Source organism: Archocentrus centrarchus, chromosome 4 (assembly GCF_007364275.1).
Source record: "Archocentrus centrarchus isolate MPI-CPG fArcCen1 chromosome 4, fArcCen1, whole genome shotgun sequence".
Lineage (NCBI taxonomy): Eukaryota > Metazoa > Chordata > Actinopteri > Cichliformes > Cichlidae > Archocentrus > Archocentrus centrarchus.
Window position 1 is genome coordinate 28,719,120 of NC_044349.1, and position 24,132 is coordinate 28,743,251.

Consider the following 24,132-nt stretch of genomic DNA (forward strand, 5'->3'; position numbering starts at 1 on the left):
TTTTTTTTTCAAAGATTTATACATTTCCATAAGTTTGCACCCTTTTGTAAAGAGAAAACCAGCTGATTCTGTGACTGTTGTTTGCATTAAAGTGCAATCCTGAGGTTAAGATAAACACACTTAGGTAATACTTATTTGTATGAATTTAACATGTCTTGTTTTATGCTGCAGGAAATGTGCTGGAGATTTTCATTTTTACCAGTGGCCTAATTGCTGTGATTCTTCTAAGATTCATCTTAGCCTTTATTTCCTTTTTTCTCTAAAACTTCCTAAAGTCTGACTAACAAACTTCTTTGCTTCAATGGTGGGATTTCCTGCCAGTCTCTTATCAGCTAGATCCTGAAACAATGGACTCTGCCCCCGCATCTTTCTGCACCGGGTCTGTCTGAGGAGCTGCTTCAAGTGCTGCTGTCCTCCTCGTGGCTTTCCCCTCATGACCAGATGTCCTTTTCTGGGCTCAAGCCAAAAGATTTAAAATACGGCAGGAAGAATGGTAAAAATATCAGATACCGTATCCTCCGTAACTGAATTTGGCAAAACTGAAACCCAGTTAACCTCAATTTTACAGTGAAGTAGAGCTTATTTAAATCACTTGTGACAGCAGCCAGCGGGGACAACTTGCAGTGAGGATTCGTCCCCACCCACGTGGCAGAGAACCATATAATATGTAGAAATATGTAATGACTTAATACGAAGATTTCCATACAGGATTTGAGAGTCACAGTAGCCCAAACTATATAGTGTGTTGAGTTGTGGGAGCAAAGATGCAAAAAAAGTACCAAAAAGTTTAATTGGGAATTCAATATACACAAATTTTATTTACACAGACACGTGTAATAGCAACACATCAAATTTACACAATAACTCTAATAAAGCTTTTAGTAAATATGCAGTAAAATGCAATAAAAGCTCTTAAATGAGAAGGGGGCAATGCAATTACAAATAATCTGTATTACTCTGAGACATCTCCTTCCTGGTTGTAGAATTTAGTATCAAATATACTGGTATTGATTTTCTGATGATCACATATGACCATAAGGAGCAGTTCAGCTTTTGGCAGTTACCAAGTGAACTGGCAAAACTGACTGAGATGATGAATTAGCCAAAATTAGCCAGAGTGAAAAGTTGCAGTGCTGACAAAGATACAAGCAGTTGCTCATGTTGAATCTACAGTAGGAGGTCTGTGCGCACACAAAATACACCATAATAAAATTCTGTACCATATTCTCATCAAGATAGACATCTTCAAAAGCATCAACTTTACTTTAAAATATATGCACATTCATATTTACAAAAAGACAGAGCAGTAAGACTGTGGGGTTTCTGAAGCCTTAATAACTCGATGACTCTTTAGTAGTGGCACCTCTTGACATGCAGACACACACGCACACGCGCACACACAAACACACAACAAAGCACACATGTTCACACACTCAAACAGGACACTTTCTGGGTGCTCCTCATAACAACATCCACCACAAGGAAGAGGGGGTTTCATAAAAGTCTGGACTGATACAGACTACTGGCTGAGAGGTGCTGAAAGTCCCGATTCTGATGGAGGAAACAGCTGGATACAAAGACGAGAGGGACTGCTGGGAAACCAGCTACTGGCCAGAGAACAATGAGATGACTGACACGCTGAATTCTGTACCCAGTGTCAATATCTGGACTTAGAGCCTTGAAGACCCTGTGTTTTCCTCTTGCTTGTCACCTCAGGGAATACTGCAGTCCACTTAATGGCATTTCACATGACTTTAACCACTGTACTGTAATACAGAACTACGGTGCTAGCACGGGGTGGAAACAACTGCCTTTCTATTTCTTTGTCTTTGTGAAGGGGTAGAAGGTGAAACACAGCGCAGAAATGGCAGTACCTGTTTCATGCTTGTAAACAAATATCATACACTGGATGTGGCTGGAGAGGAACTATATTGACCCTAACAATTATTTACACTTTTACAGGAGAATTCCAGCAATGCAGCTGTCAAAAATGACCAGCTTATGTAACAAAACTAAGATGAAGACTTTCAGACTTCAGAGATCATCTTCTTTGTAAAGACTGATCTGACGTCTCATCATGAAGCATTATTACCTACATCTATATACACTTACACAGTGAAAAATCGCATGAACGAAAAGCTAGCGTACCGTATCTCTGAAGACAACTGTGTGTAAAGAATAAGTGCTGATTTATGGTAATGTGTCAATAAGGTCCAGCAAAGACAGGTATTTACTCTCTAGGAATGACCTCCAACATACAAAAGAGCAAATATGTATCTCCTAATCAACTTGAAGCACTTATGGACTCTAAGCATGGCAGACCATGCCATCTAATAGCTTATATTCCAGCATCTTAATATCTCAATTTCAATTGGCCCCTGAAAAGTATCTCCTTCGTGTAAAATAGATCTGAACAGATGGCCATAATACTGATGATAACAGAATAACAAAAAGATTAAAAGCGGCATTAATTAGTATGTGGAATGACGTGAAGTTCAAGTGCCTTGAGTGCTTCTTTCCTCCAATAACTGCAACAGCCAACCACAATAGAAATGCTACATAAATTTGACAGATAAAACAACAGAGAATCACAAAACACATAACAAAGAAGAAATAAAACTCCAATACACAGAAACTCTCTCTTCCTCCCTCCCTTTATATATGTGTGTGTATATATATATATATATATATATATATATATATATATATATATATATATATATATATATATATATATATATATATATATATATATATATATATATATATATATATATATAGGGAGAGGGAGGAAAAAGATAAGAGAAAAAAACCCATAACAAACAAAAATGAAAAACAAAATGAAAAACAACCTTTATGAAATGTGTAGGAATAAAATCACTGGAAAAAACAAAACAGAACAAAACAGATTACAGTGTAATAATGTGTTACATAATGACAGTTTTAGAGTAACAGTTGATGTCCCTCAACTCTCCCTGGTGTGATAACAGCTCTTCTCTGTGAGCAGGGGAACATTAGTCCAAGTGTCCTCCCTGTAGTTGGCAGCAACAGCGGCAAAGATGAAAGCCTTCTGTCTGCAACATGTGACAAGAAATGCTGCTGGTACCAGGTTGGGGAACAGGTGAAGTGGTTGGATGGTTTGTGGCGGATCATTACAGGCACTTTATGAGGCAGCCAGACAGGTCAGGTGGGGCCTCACACCCACTGGGCTGAGAGGGCTGTTCCCTCCAGGAAGACCTCGTGTTGGACCAGTAAGGGCTGGGTTGGAGTGCTGTTACTGCCGGCTGAGTGAAACGGTGAGCTCTGAGAATTCGGCTCCTCCCTCGCACGAGGCATAATAGGAAGAATGGAGCTGAAGTTCAGATAAATCTGAAGATACGGAGAAAGAGAGAGGCGGAGGAAAATCAGTGAGGGTCAATACTGGGCAGTGTTGTTTTCATCTTCAGACATGTCACTGAAATGTCAGTGGTTATCTCATCTGCACAATTTGTTTATCTTGTAGTTAAGTTGTTCTGTCATTTATCATTTCAGACCAAAACCAAAGAGCTTTTATCCAGAGCCAAAACAAACATCATCAGTACTGTAATGAAATTACAGCGCTTCCTCATATGTGATGTGCTGTTTAAGCTGCTTCAGCCAGTATGTAGCACCTCTGCAAGCCACTTTGCAACACATCTCCAACCTATCTTGTCCTTTTCAAATATTCTTGCTATTTCTAATTTGATCAGTCTCATGTTTATTTTCATCACAATTTGTAATTAAGGCCATCACAAATCTGTCACCAGATCAGTTTACTACTCCATGCACTGGAACAAATGTCAATCAATGCCAAACTTAAAAATTGGCAGACTATCAAAAGTGGCCTGTGAGGTATTCATGGGACATTATTTCCTAGGAATGTTGCCTTGCGTGATGAAAGAAAACAACACTGAAGTGTAGAAACCTACATGCTTAGTGGCATCTGAAAGCTGCTGTTCAATCCTTTCCACGACCTTCCTGAAGGGGGGTCTGTTGAAGGGGTCAGCATCCCAGCAACACCTCATAATCTGATACCTGCACAGCAGCAAACAAACATACAGTTTTATTTGTGTACAGTTATTACATCCTGTTTCTTTTGTGCGTATTTTTTTTCTGTTCTCACTACCATCTGAGAGGTTTAACACATGCTCGTCTTTAGTTATTCTCGTGAAAAGCCAAGTGCAACAGGAAGAAAGAAAGCTGCTATTCATATCCTCCTCATTACACTCTTTCCTAGTCACACCACCTCCATCTACTCAACCAAACCATCACTCCTTTTGATGATCCATATTTCAGTTCAAGAAAAACTCACATTTCATTGGGCGCAAACTCTGGGGCATCCATTCTGTATCCTTCTTTTATTAGTTTGTAGAACTTGGCATCCACCGGCATACCAGGATAAGGACTGTTTCCTATGTCCAGCAGAGATATTCGGTTACATTATACACTTATGAAAACACACAGACAGCCAGACAAACACACATAAAGTGGACGGAGAGACATACCCAGTGAGAAGATTTCCCAAAGCAAAATGCCATATGACCACACGTCACTCTCGAATGTATACACACACTCAAAGATACTTTCTGGAGACATCCACTTCACTGGTAGACGAGCCTGAAAGAAAAAATGAATAGATGGCAAGTTGCAATAAATTACAATGTGAAACCTGCTCCTGGGACTGTTTTTTTTTTTTTTTTTTTTTTTTAATTTACTGTAGTTGGGATCAAAAAATGTGCAACTGAAGACTGATAAATGAACAGCCTAGATGAAGTACGCACAAAGTATTTGCCTAGGGTCCCTAAAAACACCTAGAGCTAAGCATAAATTTGTGAGGCTCATACCTCACAAACTGAGCAATTTATAGTGAGTTTATCAGCTTTCAAGCATGGACAAATCATTCTGGGTTAGAGGTCAGTCAGAAATACTACTAAAATACCAAGCAACTGTAAGTTTTAAAAAAAAATAAATAAATAAAGTACTGTATTTGCAGCAGTCTAACAGCTTTGAATAAAGACCAACTGAGGCCAGTGTTGCAACAAGGAAAACATTTAAATACATTAACTTCAACACTAAGAGATTCTTTTGTAAAATGCAAATTATATGCACTAGTAGTTTTCCAAAGACAGATACGATCAGACACGAAGTTTCGGGGAAATGCATGCAAGCTACTCAAAAACAAAAGTTTGTCTAGTAAACAGGTGCATTAGGTAACCCCTAAATTTACATATCAGGAACTGTGGAAAGGCAAACGAACTTCTCGTTTTACAATTTGAGAACTGCAAGAACAAAAACTTGCAGTTTTCTGGATTTGGCTGCAACGTGTTTTTTATACATCCATTACAAAAGTAGAGCTCATACTAGCAAGCTAGTTTTAAACTAGTAATAAATTGGGCTGTATTGCTACTGACAGAAGCCTCAATTTAAAACTGATTTAAGAGCAATTAAAACTTCTGGTAAAGTCTAAAGTCTAGACTTTCCTGCTGATGATTTTCTAGGAGAAGTGAAGGTCTTCCTTCAGCTGGTTTCTTAGTGAAGTCAGATGAAACTCTGTGCGTAGTTTGCTATTGAATATCTGTTTTTGAAATATTATTAAAGCTAAAATTGACTTTTTAGGGAATTAGAACAGTTTCTAAAGATGAGCTTTGCTGGTATGGTAGCTCTGAATGATAATGAACTAAGCAGATGATCGCCAACAAACTCATCAATTACTTAACAGTCTTAGCCAATTCCAAACCAGGAAACTAAAAGATGTATAGTGCATCTAATAGTGTATCCTTGTGTGTCATGCAGTAAGCGCAGACTTACATTGCCTTTGACAACATAATTAGAATCTGTGGTGATGTCTCGGGCGAGGCCAAAATCACAGATTTTTGCCACCCTTCCTTCAGTGAGTAGGATATTTCTGGCAGCCAGGTCTCTGTGAATACACTGAAAAACAAATGCATCATTACCTATACAACCCGATGATACATGTTACATACATTAACAGTTAATCACATAAAATTAGTCATGAATGAGGCGCTTTTTCAAATGCTCTTTGGTCCTGAGCTTCCACGCTTCCGTCTGTAACACACACCCACTGACACTGATACATGAGCACGCTGGCCTCAGTATCTTTGTCTCCATAACCAATGAATTTTTCAGTAGCTTACTCCAACATCCATTTTGGATCTGTTTACTAGCTGTGGAAACATGATCCACGCTCCATGTTAAAAAGGTCAGATTATCAGGCAGCAGAGTTTTTTTTTTTCTGTTTTACCCAGAAATCTAATTTGGTAGCTGTTAAAGTCCATGCAAAGAAAATTTTCTACATGTCAGAAAATAAATTGCAAAACAAATGTGGACTATCATTTGTCTTCGGCTATGACTGGATATAAAAATTGCAGCATAGTTATGAGGAAAACTGATGGGAAATACTGATCATATATAAGCAACATGACCATTTCTAGCATGTCCTAGAAGGGTACCCGTCTGACTTTCATGAAGGACTACCAGGAGATCACAAGACGGTTAATGTGACATTTTTTTCTATGAGTGACAAAGTCAGAGCACATATGTAATGTTGCTTTATGTGGACTGTAATAAAAAACACATCTGCATCAAAAGGATACTCACATTTTTCGAGGCTAAGAATTCCATGCCTTTGGCAACTTGGTACGAGAAGCTGAGGAGATCTTCGGTGTCCAGGGACAGACCGTCATCGGCAAACATCTCGTTCTCTGTGTCTGCTTCAACGTAGGGACCGCCTGAGAGGGCAAACAAAATAAAGATTATTTTTCTGATGTGCTGATTCAACCACCTTGATGTGTGATAAAAGACAGGGGAAATTTGATGAATGGCTGGCTGGCTTGCCTTTGCGTAGCGAATTTCTCTTCTCAGTGGATGAGCTGACCAGTGGGTTGCCAGCAACAGAAGGCTTCATGGTCATATAGCTATTCAAGCTGTCGCTGTGAAGAGGAAAGGAGCAGTCTGGTCTCAGCTGAATACAGCCACACATAAGCATGCTGCTGTCCAAATAACTTCCTCCTACGCACGTTCTGGATAGTAAACACTAGTACTGTCGTTCCCTCGTACAATAAACCACTCTTCAAAGATAAAAAAGAACCTGACCCATCTGTGACTCTCTGCTGCATGACGTTGCGGTTGTAGTAGTCGTCCTCAAGCTTAAAGCAGATGCAGGAGTCTCTCTTTCTGCGTAGAAAATTAAGAAGATCTCCGAAGCAGCAGTACTCTGTGATCACCAGTGTAGGACCTGCAGTACAAAAAAAATATTTTTTTTAAACTAAGTCTGGCACCCAGACTTGAAAATGAATTTATGAAGTTTGCAGTCTTATTCCAGTCTTAAATGATGATGCAGGAGAAAATGGTTGCCTCACCTCCAACAGTGCAGGCTCCCAGCAGGTTGACAATATTAATGTGGTTTCCCAAGTAACTGAGGACTTTCAGCTCTGACATCAGTGCCTCTTTCTCTGTGGCATGAGCGCTAGCTGCGGAAATAAAAATATGCAATGCAATCATTTACTAAAGGATTAAGAGTAAACTGAAGCTAAACTCAGGTTAAACTGTGCTTACATATTGTGATCTTGTATTTGCGTGCTTAAAAATACATGGTTGCTGAGGGGTAAAGGAAATAAAAGGAGTCTGTTGATTATTTTTAATATGGCAACGGTCTGCAAACCACCAAATAAAAATATCCTCATAATAGCTCTCTGTGTTCGAGGATCTGCAGGCAAATTAGGTTTTCATTAGAATTTCTTGACAGCATGAAGCTATTGTGCACATTTATCACATAGTCAAAATAGCTACACAGTACTTGTTCCATTTTATTTGCATGTGTGTTGACAGCACTTACATTTGAGCATTTTCACAGCCACAGTCATGACTGAATCTGCTTTGGAGAGTCCATATGCAGTGGCTTCCACCACTTTTCCAAATGCACCAGATCCCAGAGTTTTCCCTAATAACATGAAGACAGAAACAAAACCGTTAATCCCCATCCTGTTTTTTTCTCTGACAAACAGGCTCCACGGTAGTGTTCCTAGGACAACATCAGTTTTAACCCCCAGGCTGTATACGTAGGCACCAGGACGTGCAGGATCCTGTTCAAGGAGGTTTGTTGAAAACACCCAGAATATGTCAACAATATTGTGTTTGCAGTGAGGGAGTGGGGTTTCATCATCAATGAGCTGTGGAACTGGTTAGTAAATAAAGACCACAGACATGGTTAAACCCCTAATGCTCTGTCCATACAGAAAACAGAGTGGCTGTCAATCAGTGGGAACTAGCCTGAGGGTGGCAACGATGATGTCATACCCACTGGACTATTAGGCTTTATTACACAGGCAAGCCCCCCATTTATCTTCATATCATCCTGCTCCTACAGTGATTTACACCTAAGGCATGACATCCAGGACGTAAATTTTAGTGCCAGAGTGTGTCAGAAATTATGGATTAATGTAATTATGGTGGTCTAGATCCAGAACCCAGCGCAGATTTTGGTAAATGGGTTCAGGATGCTCACCAAAGCGCAAGTTGTTTCGTGGAAACTCCCACTGGTCATCGTATGGTAGCTGGGTGGGGTCAATGTCCACATAGTCATTTCCAATAACTTTCCACTGAATCTGGTATTTGGGTTTCTGAAGTAGACAAAGAGAGAAAAGGATATCAAAATACAGTTTAGAGTTACAAATGAACTGATGGGATTTCTCTGCTCTTTTTATTCACTTGTTTAAAAATGTATTCAAAGAGGGCGTGCCATGCAGAAAAAGCACAGTGCCATTTTACCTGCATGTACTTGTAGAACAACATGATAAGGATGAGGCACAGGATGCCTGCTGCCGAAATGGAGCCAATCAGCAGAGGGGTGAACAAATCATGTGGAACTCTTTTTTCTGCAGAGAGATGGAAAGAATCATGTTTGAATCAAGGAAATCAAGGAATCTTTTCAAGGTTTGTCATGTTTACATTTGAAATGACATTGACAAGGAGGCATTAAGGTAAGCAGGAGAAGTCTAAGACGCCAGTGAAGCCCACTTTGATCAAATAACAGCAAACTAATCCAATTATACAAGAATACGCACTGTAGGGTTCTCTGCTTTTATTCTTTGTTTTAAAATTGTGTGCTTTGTTCTGTTAATTGCTTAAATCCCCTTTGTTTTTAGATTTTTTTTTTTAACTGCACTGTTGTCCTTTTTGCAGCTGTGCTGTGAGTAATTATATGTAATCAGTGTTCTGTTCCTTTGTGTCTGGCTGGTTGTGATGCCTTATTGTTTTGCTCCTCTGTACAGTGGGGTGTAATAAGCTCTTTAGCGATAAGAAGCTTTCTCTCCACTTCAAATCTGAGAATGCAGAGTCTGCAGGAACTAATCCCCTGTAAACCTGTCAGTGGTTTCTAAAGCTCTGCGTGTTCTCTGCTGCAGCTCACTGACACCTCCAAGCCTCCCACAGCCCCACAATGCCCAGCATCGCCAGGACTCCTACTGTGCTCCACCGTCTCAGCGCCTCCGTCTGGTCTGCTGTTACTCTGTGAAGCACAAAAATCCTGGGCACACGCTCCTAAAGGCCTGTCCTGTCTGGCCGCAAACACTCGCCTTCCTCATAATGCTCGCCCACATACCCGCTGTAGCCACAGTTAGCCCCCCGTGTCCTGCATATACCCAAGCTTCCAGGCTCATTTAAGGACAACTCAGCTCTCACACTCCCACTACTTTCAGGACACTGTAGAGCAGATGGGGAGGCCGTTATACAAAAAAAGTGGATTTGAGGTCATGAAATAAACAATTGACTAACCAAATGCTATCTGTAGGTGATAACATATCGGAGCCAATCGTGTCGGTGGTATCTCTCTACTAATGTTTACCTAACAGATCACAGATGAACAGCATCTAGTAGGACTGAATTTAAGGGTTAATCCCTGCCAAAGTCATGTTTCTGGTAAATATTTTGAGCTGAGGAATTATCCCATGTGGCGTTCACTGAGGGGCAGACCTGCTAAGATAACACTGAGTCACAGGCACAGTTTCCCACGTTAGTGACATTACTCTAGTAACTTTCTTTGTCATATGGACAAAGATTTACATTCCAAAAAAAAATTGAAGACATTTTTAAACCTCGGTCCTGTGTTGTTGTACTTTAATACTGAGCAACAAAATGTGAACTGACAGGTACCAACACCTCCTTTAATTCCACACGACCCGTATTTAGACCACCTGCTTATTTGTGCATGTATGCCAGTAAATTCAACTCACCACTAATAGAGAAGAGTGTGTAGGCTTGCTCTCCCTCCACTGTAGCCACGCATTCCAGGGTATTAAACTGTGCTCTGCTGATGTTCACCCGACTCTCCACCTCTGTCTTCCCGAACATGGGACTGACCAGTGTGATGGTGATGACATTGAGCTCCTCCTGGGTGGCATTTACCTGCTGGGAGCACCTGAAGGCAGAAGATTATACATTGTTGACAAAAGGGTTGATGGGATCATCAAGCTATCCAACAGATGTCTCTTGTCTAGTATCTCTTCTCTGTATCTCATTCTCTGAATGCTTTCCTTAGTCATTAAAACACTTCCACATAACATAACTTTACACAATAATCACAGAAATATGTATTTCTTTTTTAATGTACCAGCAGCAGTTAGTGTAGCCTTTTGTGATATCCTTTTGTGCTCATAAAACATGATGAAATATTTAAAATTAGCCTATCACAGCACTGCCCTAAAAAGAGCAGCTGTTATCCAAGCGCTCTCTGGTGATAGGCTGACTTAGATCACGTTACTTCCTGCTTCTGCATATACATTTAGGTGCCTGTAGTGAGTGTGCGTGCAGTAAACGTTAAGTGGATTTGACAACAATTTAAAAAAATGACTGGATAAAGTTTGAATTATCAGCAATGATTCATTGGCCCAGCTGCTTAGGAATGGTGTTGCTACGGCAACCTGGGGCTCCTCCTTCAGTACACTTTACGTTTGACACGAGATAAACCCTGTCCAGTTGTATTCCCTACCAATCACAAATCAATTCCTCTCAATCCCCTGTCACATGGGGGGGTCATCTTATCACAGTCAACCAATCACAAGTCAGCCCTGTCAAATCCCACAATCTCACATTCCACCTTCATCATCATTCCTGACTGTATCCAACTGTATCCAATATATCTTTAGTGTGACCTTTAGGGCCCTTGTAGAAGTTTGAATATGGAGATGAAACTCCAAATAAAACGGAGATGTCAAACTGTGGAATAAATTGTTAGTGATGTGTGCAAACACAGAGCCAAAATACCACCGAGAATTTACATAAATGCAAAACGAAAATCCTCATATTTAAAAAAGTTAATTAACCAAGGTTTCCTGCAAATACGCTTTACATCTGCAGATAAATTCACAGATGCATGCCTCATTACTTTTGCAAAAACAACCAGATTTTTTTTTGCAGACATAAATAAAAAAATTGGATGGCGTTGGAGCAGTTTGTTTGCTAGATGCGAATCACAGAGCTGCTATTGATTTTGGTTTGGCAGGTTTTCCTTTGTTTAGTAAGTTTATGAGACAGATGACCGATCTGGCTAATGTGAGTTTCCAGCAAAAGTAATTAGTAATTAATCCTAAAGTGCACCACATACCACTGTATTCTGTCTCTGCTAATTATTATTTCCCTTTGATCTGTATTACCAATTAAGCAATCATTTTATATTTATCACTGTGTACTTTGTCCCTGGTGGGACCGCATCCATTTTATTTCTAATTTGTGCCAGTTGAAACAATTTGAGTTCAACCAAATCACATCACTCAGCACAAGAACTGAAAATCTCTAGTTATTTTTTTTTTTGTAAAAACGTATTGCTTGACACCTCATTGGTCAGATTTGACTGGCAGTGCTCCACCAGCTGTCACTGTTAAACATGGACTGGTGCAGGGATTTATGACATGATGTTTCAAGATGTAGCCCTGCCCACTAAAAACAGCGAGAAAAGCAAAGATGAACATCTTATGAGAAGTTACTGTTCTGGTAGAAAATATGTTTTCGTGTTGGTAACTATAAAATATATTAAATATAAAGATTTTTTTTTTTAGAATCTTTAAAAATCTCACCTGACATACGGCTGCTCACAGTAGTACCAGGTGATCTGGGGAGCAGGGAACCCCTCAGCCACACAGCGTACCTGTCCATTCACTGGACCGTCAATTGATACAATTTCTGGTTTACCTGACAAACACAAGTTAATGTCAGAATGTGTTCGGTATTCACTAAATAACAAGCAGAAAAAATATTGGTTTAAGCATTAGCAAGGTGTATTTGCAAGGTGTGGTGAGGGTGGAGAGCTGGACTTCACTCCATACAAAGTAAGTGTAAAATACACTACATCAGTGACAGAAGGTTAATGTGGCTATGTGGCTTAAGGGAACATGAAACCTTTCTAAAAGTGTGAGACACAACTTACTGATCACAAAGACGGTGAATGTCTGATTTGCTGATGCATCGCTGTTGGAGGCTTGAAAGGTGTAAACTCCACCCTCTGACATTTTCAGCCGCACTAGCCTCAGCTCACTGATGTAGCTAAACATAAAATATGCTTTTAGCATGAGTGCATTCACGGATTTTCAAATGTGACAACATGTTTTTATTCATGTTTTATTAACAGTGCCAACAGCAGAAAAGAGCTGATTCTCATTCAGCCAGCATCTGAGCAAAACACAAAATGTTCAGATATTTGCATTTTATATTGTTTTATATTTTTTTTTTTGTTTTCTGCACTTTGATGTGCATCTGCAGTGTGCATATGAAAAATATTAATAGACAAGCATTAAATCTTTTCATTCTTTTTTTCATCTATCTATTGTTGTGTCAACTGCAGTAATACATTCTTTTCTAGTTGCTGGTATCATTTGTTTTGACTTTGCCCCAAAATAAGTTTTTAAAGATTTTTTCACTCAAAAAGAAATACTCCTATCACCATCTTTACTGCAGCAGAATTTTCCCATTTATTGGAAATTTTGATTTCTTTGAGTGCCGTGTCTCTCTTTTGTACTGTCTCTGGGTTGCATCCTACTCGCTCCTAAAAGAAATTTTGAGGGTGGGAGGCATGCAGGATTGCATAATATTGTACATTTCTGTCTGCAGCATGTACGTTACACTCCAGATAAATTATGGTTTTATTTCCCGAGACAGTCTGACAGCTACTGTTTCACACGAAAACCCCAGGACTTTATTTACTGTTTCAGCTGCATTTTTAAAGAGACTTTGACCTGCAGCTAAACCAAAGTTCCACCTGAATTACACCTGGCTAAATGTGATAAATATCTTCATCTTTGCAGTATTTAGGTAGAACATAGCAACTGTGTGCTTGTGTGCTGTCACACCTGTATTGATCACTGTGTGTGGTGATGACATGGTCACTTGTGTTTCTCAGCTCGTGGCCCTTAAAGCTCCAGGAGATGTGAGGCTTTGGATAAGCCACTATGTTAACTTTCAGGGACAAACTCTCGCCTGAACGGACATGAAAGGTCCGGTTGTCGGTGGGGATTAAGTCGATGAATCCTCTTTCTGAAAAATAAGGAGTTGAGATATTGTTGTCAAATTTGTAGATAAGAATAAAGTCCATGTGTACTGAATTATTTAGCTAGTACTGTCCTAGAGACTAGGGTAAATCAAGAGTCACAGAAAACATGCAGTCCATAGGGTTAGGATACTGAAACACCTCACATACTGTTTGTGTAACTTAGAGCACAGGGTTGACATTTTGGGAAACATGTTTTCTTTTTGTTTTTTTTTTTACTTTCTGGTACGGAGTTTGATGAGAAGATCAATACAACCCCACCCTTATATCTGGAAATTCAATTTAAGGTTCCAAAGAGCAGCAGAAGCGTGACAACAGACTGTTTATTTTCTTCTTGTTGGATGAGAATATTAATACCACTCTATATACTGTATGGTTAGTGGTGATTTAAGTTCTGTTATCTGGTACATGATCTGAATTGTATATCATCATTACCCAATGCCAGGTAATCAGTGGCTGTTTCGGGAATAATCTGTTAACCATAAAATGTGACTGTAAGTGCTGCTAGTGTACAGATGTTACTTTGTATACAATGTTGGTGCCATCACTTATTATGGTCTTTAAAGAAAGTGGAAGTAACAATATACTGTGAATGCTATCTTGTTCCCTTAATTACAATTTGCTTAACCTAGCTAATGTTTAATGTTCACAGTGAAATCTATGTTCCCATTAAACTCTTGACAAGAATGCAAATAAACTGTGCCGTAAAACAATTCTTCTAAAGGGAACCTATTATGCTCTTCCTTATTTTCTGTCATATCTACACTGTTACAGTGGTGGATGCTTATATAAAACAGGGCAAAAGTATCAAATAGGGCACATGTAAAAGTATTACCAAGTGAGCAAAAGGCCCAACTTCAGACTCTTTCTTTTGACTCTTGAATCTGTTTGATATCAGTGAGACAGGATATCCTTAATATCATCATTTAAGGCACACAACTGTGGCTGTGCGTGTAGAAGCAACGACCTGATGTTCAAATCTTTTTGTGAGAGGCAGTCAGAAGAAAACTGGATTAAATGGAGGGGAAAGGGAGCTAAAACATTTCTTTTGGACTGCATTAAGGTCCAGTATAAGATTAATAATGATTTTTTTTCAAGTGTGAATCATACAAAGCTGCACTAGTATGGTCCAAGAATACAAATATTAGCACACTATATCGCCTTTAATTCTTTGTTTAAAAAACTGAAAATTTATTGATACACCAATTTTGTGGGCAGAATAATTAAATATCAAGAAACATCATTGTCACCTGTGAGGGGCTGAGACTGGTTGGGTGAATTCAATAACAATTAAGTTCATGTCCAGCTTTAAATACAAGTAAATTCCATCAGTTACTCACCATACACATCGAGCCACACTGACTTGGTGCTGGTCCCTTTTCTATTCTTAACCTCACATTTGTAACTCCCAGCATCTTCTGGCCGTACTGCATCGATCTGCAGCGTGGTTCTGTGCCTATTGCCGTATTTTTCCATCAGGGATTCTGTAGAACTGCCAACCTTTGCTGGTTGCTGTGGATACCAGACGGCACCCTGTCAACGCCCAGAGATCTCTAGAGATTAACGCTGTCTGCATGTCTATCAATCACCAAGCACATACTGACGCATACACACAGCCACCTGCATGCAAGCACACACACCTATGGTAGCCACAAGGTACACCGCAAGGTACACCGCAAGGTAATGTTTTATACAGCCAAGAACCTGAAGCTTAGACAGCATGGACTTTTTAAAGACAGACAACAGGAAGACACAAGGACAAGGCTCTGCTCTCAGTGAAAGATTCACCAATACTGGAAGTACCTTGATTTAATTTCCCTTAGATTGTACTCATTTTGGGGCACCATTAATTGTAGCAGCTCACTTGAAGCAACAAATGCAGAATTTTCATGTAATTCAAAAAGTGAAGTAGTTGAATCTTCCACCGACAGCAAAACAGCGAAGACAAGGCAGAAGGGTCTCACCGAGCCAGGTGGGGTGACCCACGTGATGTTGATTTCTCTGTTGGCATTAGTGGTGTTGCAGAAGAGGGAGAATCTCTCACCCCGGGTCAGAATCACTCTTGTGGATGGTTGCAGCTCAACCACAGGAGGCGCAATAGGTACTACAAGATACATAAACCTCATGTCAGATCATTGCCTTTGGTAGAAATACTGCCCACCACCACCACCACCACCACCACACTCCACACACACACACACACACACACACACACACACACACACACACACACACACACACACACACACACACACACACACACACACACGTTGTACACCCACACCATTTTACCTGGTACAACTTGTAGGGCGAATTTCTCTGATCTGACGTCCTTTTCTGCAAGTGTTCCTGTACACACGTAGCAACCACTGTAGGCCTTTTGTGTGTTGTAAAGGTAAATACCATGCTCCAGGCTTGCAGAGATCTGGAGACCAGGGGCCAGAGTTTCAGTGTTGCATTTTTCCAGGTGCAGATTCTCCAGATCTGGATCAGTCGCCAGGCAGGGGAAGTAAGCCGTTTCTCCCTCATGTGCAACAACCTTATTCAGCTTTATTTTTCTGAAGGGATTTCCAGAATCTGACAAAAAAAAAAATTTAAATTGCAAAGGTAGGATGAAAGGTGCAAGTAGGGCTACACACAAAGTTATTGAAACTTTTTAACAGTATATTGTTATTTGAACTTTTTGCCACAATAATGGGGATCTAATGCTACATATGCCTCTGCCAAATAAAACTGATACTAATAAGAGTGCAGAACAATGTATTTTGTTCTAATAGTCCTTTCTGTTTTTATATATCCACTGATCAACCACAGCATTAAAGCTACATGCTTAATATTCTTCAGGTCCAACCATGAAACAGGTCTAATTTCATTGAAATAGGTCCTCTTGGGATGTCAGCTCTGTGGGTGCTGCCTCAATGACTTGGGCTGAGCTGTTTCTGTGGTGCATTGTTGTGCTGGAGAAGGCTGAAGCTACTACGGGATTTGGGTTGATGATGGTTTGGGGTGTGCGCTTGGTCTGCAGCGTTTGTTTTGGTGGCATATTCCACCATTGCCGAGCTTGACTCAAACTGCACTGGGATTTTATAGAAATCAGTGCATAAAAGTAATCGAGCATGTTTTCTTGTTTCTTGTAATCTTATTAGTCAGGTTATTCTGTATGTTAAATTCCCTAGAATTCAGCAAAACAAAATAATAATGAATGCGTTTTCCTATCCACTGTTAACGATAAATAACTAGAGGTGCTTTTCTTCATTAAAGTGCTGATAAAACACTGCATAAGAAAAAAGGAGGACAGAGACTTAAGTGCATATTTAAATCCAGTGCTTTATGTTGGTCATAATTTACTTTGTCTGTTTTATTGCACTTGCTCTGTTTTGCTTTCATCAACATGCCAGCTGCCACAACTTGGCAGTGTAAAAACTTTTTATTAGTTTTTTAATGATACAACATAAAAAAAAAACAAAAAAAAAACTAAATGTTGTTCATTTTTAAACAGCAAGTGTGAGAAAATATATGAACTCAGTCTTAACTGGCCACACAGAGAAGGATTACTTGTGCCCTGTGAAACCTGGGATATACAGTCTTAAACAAAACGTTGCCATTACCATGGAAACCACAGTTGTTTTGCCAAAACAACCAGTCAACCAGGGCTAAAATTTGAAAGACTATCAATCTATAGATGTTCCCTTTAAATCACTTCTTTCATGAGAATTCACAAGAAAGCAGGATGATCTGCCAACACAATGAGTTGGCTGTGTTATCAAGATATACTTATAACAACTAACATATCTTGAAGTTCATTAGCAAACAAAATACTGTTTATTATTGCTAAATATCATCTACAAAGTAGCTGCTGCTTGTTGCCTCAAAGGTAGATGAACAGATTGTGGAGTGAATGATTAGCACATGGTATGAGCCTGCAGTGATGGCTTTGGGCCAATGGGATGTTGGGTCATGTAGAAGGAGAAATACAGTAAAACTCAGTCATACACTCAATAAATAGCACTGGTAGCTACTGTACCTGTCCAGGGCAAAGTCACAAACACCTTCTTCTGCAAATACACCCACACACATAGATTTTGTCTGCTTTTCCCTGCAGCCTGCATCTACCTTCATTTCTCTTTCTCTCACACAAAATGACTACACAGTCTCATGCGTTTAATCACCCAAAAACATCTAGCTACCTTTCACATAGACGTAGATGGAGGCTTGTTCCTTGGAACCCTCTTCCTGGCAGATATAGCGGCCCATGTGAGTAGGTTGAGCCCTGGGAATTTCAAATGTCCACATCCCATTGATCTCTTTTGCTACCAGCGCCTTTGACCTCTCCCGCTTCCACTGTGTCCTGTTCTCACCTTGGCAGTGCAATTTGAAAGGTTCGTTGAGCTGAACGACGAGGTGGGACGCAGCAGGGGTGATGGTGGGCTTTGTGTCACCTTTAAAGGGAAAGAAAAGATTTTCAAATGCATATCGTACATATGAAAATGCAAGAAAGTGCACAATCAAGGGCAGATTGCTCAAGGACTCGTGTGAACTTTAAGGCCTGACAGTCCCTGCATTTAAAGATTGTTTAATTTGACAAACACTATGCTACAGGAGTGAAACATTCTCAGCACTGTGAAGTCAAGATGTGCCAACTTCTATAGCCCTACAAGCTTCCCATGCAATACAAGAGCTTAGGGATAAAATCCCTGATGCAAAGGTAAACATAAGGATTGTCCACATCAAATTTCAAAACAAAGGATTTATGTGCACCATCATTCCCAAATTGACTAACAGGGACAAACACTTAACAGCAACTTCATGTGTAAAAATTCTTCAGTTAATTTAGTTGCGCTCAACATTTACGGCTTGTGATTCCTCGGACCAACACAAATTTTATTCACGGCCTCTCAACAAGGGCTGTGGAGAGGCTCTTTGCAGCCAAAGAGTTAGTTGTCAGTCCCTGACTGATTATTTTTGAAGGATGTTAGGAGACCAAGAAATAGATTTTCACCAGTAAAAAACAAAAGAAAAAAAATTACAATAACATACATACTGCTTGGATTAACAATAGGGCTCTTTGATGCATCCAGACCCCCAGGTTGGAAACTACATTGTTAAAGGTTTATCTACATCAGTGATGTAAGTAAAACAGCTATAGAATATGTAAACTATACTATGAGTCATAAAGTCATAAAGCAAACTGCTGGGTAAAGAGGTGGCATATGAGGACACGCGAAACACCTCGTGCGTTTTTACCAGTCATGGTATAAAATGAAACAAATGTGTAACATGGTCTATATTTAAAGGGGGGTAAGGGGGGGGGGGGGTAAGGGTGGGGGTGGGGGGTTGTAACCCAGAGTCTTAATCTGCTGCACCAACTGAAAACAGGTGGGGAAAGATTGAATCGCTTGAGTAATGTTTTTGTTCCCTGAGAAAACACCACTGTCTTTATTGAAGCCATTTGTGATAAACACCATAGGACTGTGGCTGCAGCAGCAATACAACAGCAATGAGAAACAGGGTTTCGTGCATAGATGTATTCCTTTCATCCTCCAAATTCATACTTAGATGTAATATGTAAATGAATAAACACTATGCAGAAATTCAGTCTGTCGCTAACAGGCCATATAGAAAGACACTACTGTGAGAAGGGTATGGGACAAGGCCATATGGTAAAATGCACTTTAGTATAAAATGCATCAGTATACAAAGGCATCGTGTTTAGACTGTTAATCATACCAACACTGCCCTGAATTTGAAGGCGTATAACATAAAGCTTTAGATATCAGCATGGAAAGGAGGCGCTAAATACGGGTAGCAACTATTAATTTACATGTGATGTGATATTCAACGTAACAGAATTTTCAGTGTGTTTATCTAGTGGATCTGGTTTATTATAGCACACAAACGCACAACAAACCATGGTAAAAGTTAATTAGGTCTACACTGTGCGCAAAAGGGCTAATGGCAAACTTCACCGCGTGCCGTATTGCGTCACATGCCAGGTAAGCCTGTGCACGCTCCCTGGAAATGCAGCAGTCCTTCGATGTCCCTGATGAAACTGGCCTGAACATCAGCGGTCCCCGATGGGCGCTTCATATACTGTCATGCTGTCAATCAGATGGAAGTCCACTTGAGCGCCAAGAGGGTCTGCAGGCGCATCATGTGCGCAAAGGAGCGCAAAGTTAAACAGCAACACCCGCGGTTCACCGCTTTTGTAAAAACGCGCGGCCAATGTCAGTTTTCCATAAATTTCCATAAAGGTATGTTTGGGAAAATCCCAAACGCTATTTCCCGACAAGATTTAAAAAAAAAAAAACGAAAAGAAAAAAAGTTAATCATCAATGACATCGTGCACACCAGCCCGTTTAAAGTCACCTAAAAATGGAATCACAACATAAATATCGCAACCGACATGGAGTATTTTAAAAGGTAATAAAAATATGATTAGATGTTTATGCGTGATTGACCTCTCCTGTTGGACTTTGAAGATGATGCCAAGCCGTAACAGTTGCAATGTGTTTTTGATATTCATCCCCAGATCAAAGCACAACAAACCGCAGGGGAAATGTTTTATACTGCTCAATGTTAAAAGTCACACACGTGACAGTATTTATCTAAAAAGGTGAGAAATTACGCATAAATGCAGTTCTGCTACAGATGCTCATTTTGCATGCTTCCTGTGAATCAGGAGAGAGCAATAAATTTCTACACTGACGATTATGCGCGGCTCGAGGAAAACTAATTGTTGCCTTCATCGTGCATAACATGATCAAGAAGTCTCTTTTGCATCTCACTCACCTGCATTTTGTTCAGCATCCCAGTTTACCGTTTGATTACTTTTTTTTTTTTTTTTTTTTTTTTAATGAATGACGCCCTGTTTTCCGAGTATAACATAAAATATTAAAGTAGCTCCAGCGCCCAGATCGTCAGCTATAGTATCCACTTTCCTCATTAGGTTTCTCTGACTTCGGGCTGTCTCGTTGAGGACTCTTCAGATCTGACTACTCCAGTTCATAGAACAAAGAAAAGTATGGTAAAATCGCGATGCGACGCAAGTGCAGCATTACAGTTCACGCTACGCAAATTATCTTTGTCATACTTGGCTAGACATTAAAACAGACTCGAGCCTTTCTTTGTTCAAAATTGAACAGCAACAGTTGTCTCAAATGCAAAAAGCTCAGTCTTACCTGGATGGAAGGTTAGCTGTAAAAACACAGAGAGAAGTATCCAGTGGTATTCCATAGTTATCATTCCATGGGTTTACCCGTGAAGGTGAGCCGGTGCCTTAATGATTAAGGTAGCTCTTGTCTGCTCCCCTAGCGCGTCGGAGTTGTGGGAAGTTGACCGTGGGATCTGATCAGGACGCACTTAGAAGTCTTTAGAGGCACAGATGCTCAGTTCAGCTCGCAACAGCAGCAGCCGTTGCCTGTCTGCTAACATGCTGTTCTCCTGCCGGGCGCCAGAGGGGACGGTGCAGGCCGACCAGGTATCTCTGACTGGCTTTGGCGTCAACAACATGTTTATAGGAGCCACTGGTGGAGCCTATTACTCACACGGTACAGTGAAAGAGGGAGGTGTTTGTGACATGCTGTGTGCTTCCCAACACACACACACACACACACACACACACACACACACACACACACACACACACACACACACACACACACACACACACACACACACAGCGAACTCAGAGAGCAATCAGTCTGTATACGCTGTATATCGTTATCATCAGTGTAGCCTCCATGATCCTATGATTTTACATTTTTACGAATGAATGGAGGCCAGATCGGCAGATGTACATAATCTTTTTTTTTTTTTTTTTTTTTAAATCAGATGAGCAGTATAAGCAAATGACTGTACACCACTAGTACATTCAGTATTTCAGCTCTGAGACTTTTATAGTTTAGTTTTCCTTCTAAATCTTCACACATCTGTATTCGTTTGTGTATTTCTTTTCCACCGGACAATATATAGTTGATTAAAGAAACTCTCACAATGGCCCACATTGATTCTTTTCCTGTCCTCCCAGACAACACATGACTTACACTGTCAAACACACACACACACACACACACACACACACACACACACACACACACACAGACAGACAGACACACACACACACACACACACACACACACACACACACACACACACACAGCGAACTCAGAGGGCAATCAGTCTAGACTGTATACGCTGTATATCCTTATCAAACACCATATTTAACATACACACACACTCCCTGAAGTGGCCTGGGCGTTCATTGGCTGTCGCATCCATGTCACAAACGGTTAATTTTCTTTTTCTCCCAGATGTCCCTTCCTCGGATGAGAAGTGACAGGGCATTTAAAAGCAAGTGGCAGCGCCATTTTGACTGAAAGCAACTATTCCATCCTCATTAAGTACATTAAGTTTACTCTGTAAACTGTTTTTGTTTGTTTGTTTTTGTTTTTTAATAAACCTGTCCTGTCCGGTGGGTTCAGTGAGCAGAATCGTGGTCTGTTGTGCATTCGCTTTGAGAATCTCTATAGGCTCCCCTTTCTTTCTTTCTTTCTTTCTTTCTTTCTTTCTTTCTTTCTTTCTTTCTTTCTTTCTTTCTTTCTTTCTTTCTTTCTTTCTTTCTTTCTTTCTCACTAAATTAATAATTGATTCATAATTATCTACCACTGTGTTCACATCAAATAAGCATACTGTATGAATTTTGCCAACTTGTATTAAATGTTTGAAACACTATTATTAAATGTCCAAAAGAACGCAAAGGGAAGTCCTTCTGGAAGCTTCCTCGAGCCATTTTGAAATGTCTGTGGAAAGTCTAAAGCACTATGGAAATTTATTTCAATGGACATTGGGCCATAAGAAGTGCATGTATATAATCCCTAGCCAAATCTGATAAAGACTGCTTAAAATGTTTGCTGAAATAAATCTATTTATCCAGGTGAAGTTGGCCACCACCTTTGCCATTGTGGAATTATTTCATAGATTTAAATTCAGATTATTTGAGTGGCATTTCACAATGTGTATGTGTGTGTGTGTGTGTATATATATATACACACACACACACACACATACACACTGTGAAATGCCACTCAAATAATCTGAATATAAACTGATTGAAATTTGTGCATTTATATCCTATAATCTGCATAATTAGACTTCACATTGCACTGCTTCACATTTCCTGAGAAATATGGCTGCTACATGCAAATAACCCCAACACACAGATCCAAACCCTCTTACAGACTTGTGTCAGATTTGGTGAACCTGTGCAAGCAAGCTGTGTCCATAAGTGCCTGTGCCAACCCTTTGAAAATACTGCCATGAAATCTGATATGTTTGCTAAGCACGCAGGTAATTAATAATGACTCAAAAACGGGGATTAAGTTAGCTCACAGTTGATGAACATATGTACTTTGGCTCACTGAGTGTATCACTTAGACAAAGCCACTGCCTAGTATGTATTTATAACAAACAGCACGTGTTCATAGTGGTGAAGTACATGTAGATATATTTTTGATGCAGCTGTGTGTTTAGTCATACAGCAGGTGCTTGAACCACAAAATCACCGCAGACTGAAATTTTTGAAATGACAAGCACATGAAATGTCACAACCTGTAAACGATCTGCTGTCGCACATTATCTTAACTGATGAGAAGAACTCAGCACGTACATGTGCTCTTGTACAGTGCAGCAACTGCCACGCGGTTTTGGACAAGCAGTAGGTTTTTGCAAAACTTGTCATGTAAATGTCTTAACACCATTAAAAAAAACAAACAAAAAGAACAGGTTTGATCCTGAATGTTCTGCCATTTAGTAGCTCCCCCAATCATTTCTCATAACACAAGCACCACAGACCTCTCTTGAAGACTCAAATGGCTAACACACTGAAACCAAATCTCTAATTTAGCTTGCTCAAAGCATTAGCTCCCACGAAAGATCCATTCGTTATCACACATTGATTTTTCCCATTTTGTATAAATGTCTGTTGTGATTACAGAAAGCAATTTTTGCCTGACAGGCATGTGAAAACATCTTCTTGACAAACCCACCATTTTCTTTTGGTGGTTAATTGAAAATTACTTGTCATTTATGTGGCCTAAGAAAATAATTAGACAGTATCGCTCAGCGTGGTTTTTAAGATGAGAATGAAAAATGAGGTAATCAATTAAAGATTGTTTTGAGGTTCGTAACCCTGACTGACGCAGTGACAGTTTCCTGCGGATCAAAGAATCGAGATTAATCAGTTAAGTCAATGAAATGAAACTCTCAAGCATCAAACTTATTTAATAAATTAAAAAAATATATATATATATATAAAATGTTAAAAGATGTTGCCCAAGATGTCATAAGTATAGAAAATAGAACATGTTCTGAAAGAAACCTAACAAACCTAAAATTTGTTTTTTCCTTTTTTAGCCAAAACACCATTTCCACCCACAAAACCATGATTGTAATATTAGAATGTTTTGACTATTTGGTGCCCAGGAGACATCAATATCCCCTCTAAACTTTCAGAACAAGGTGTCTACTGTTTCTGTCTCCCAAAACATTTCCGTGATGAACAC

The 24,132-nt window shown here is 39.7% G+C and overlaps 1 protein-coding gene across 2 annotated transcripts; it reads right to left on the minus strand.

The window, feature by feature from the left end:
• Positions 1-2,829: 2,829 nt before the first annotated feature.
• Positions 2,830-21,033, minus strand: kita (KIT proto-oncogene, receptor tyrosine kinase a). Of its 2 annotated transcripts, none has more exons than XM_030727471.1 (21): positions 20,752-21,033; positions 17,761-18,012; positions 15,866-16,150; positions 15,538-15,677; positions 14,914-15,085; positions 13,377-13,560; positions 12,458-12,573; positions 12,108-12,222; positions 10,269-10,453; positions 8,806-8,912; positions 8,543-8,657; positions 7,874-7,978; positions 7,398-7,508; positions 7,132-7,273; positions 6,874-6,968; positions 6,637-6,767; positions 5,827-5,949; positions 4,524-4,635; positions 4,331-4,430; positions 3,948-4,053; positions 2,830-3,369 (listed from the first exon to the last, which is right to left on the minus strand). In XM_030727471.1, the coding sequence occupies exons 1-21, from the start codon at positions 20,813-20,815 to the stop codon at positions 3,196-3,198; spliced, it is 2,934 nt and encodes a 977-aa protein (XP_030583331.1). In that variant the 5' UTR covers positions 20,816-21,033; the 3' UTR covers positions 2,830-3,195. The 2 variants fall into 2 exon arrangements, with proteins under 2 accessions (XP_030583331.1, XP_030583330.1); XM_030727470.1 differs by having other exon boundaries at positions 14,914-15,106.
• Between the last annotated feature and the right edge of the window lie 3,099 nt (positions 21,034-24,132).

Excerpts from the sequence above, each read along its gene's own strand:
- kita (XM_030727470.1), bottom strand. The coding sequence starts at position 20,815 with ATGATAACTATGGAATACCACTGGATACTTCTCTCTGTGTTTTTACAG. Across the intron at positions 16,151-17,760 it reads CATCTACGTCTATGTGAAAG|ATTCTGGAAATCCCTTCAGA; the intron begins GTAGCTAGATGT and ends TTTTTTTGTCAG. Across the intron at positions 4,431-4,523 it reads TTGGGAAATCTTCTCACTGG|GAAACAGTCCTTATCCTGGT; the intron begins GTATGTCTCTCC and ends TGCTGGACATAG.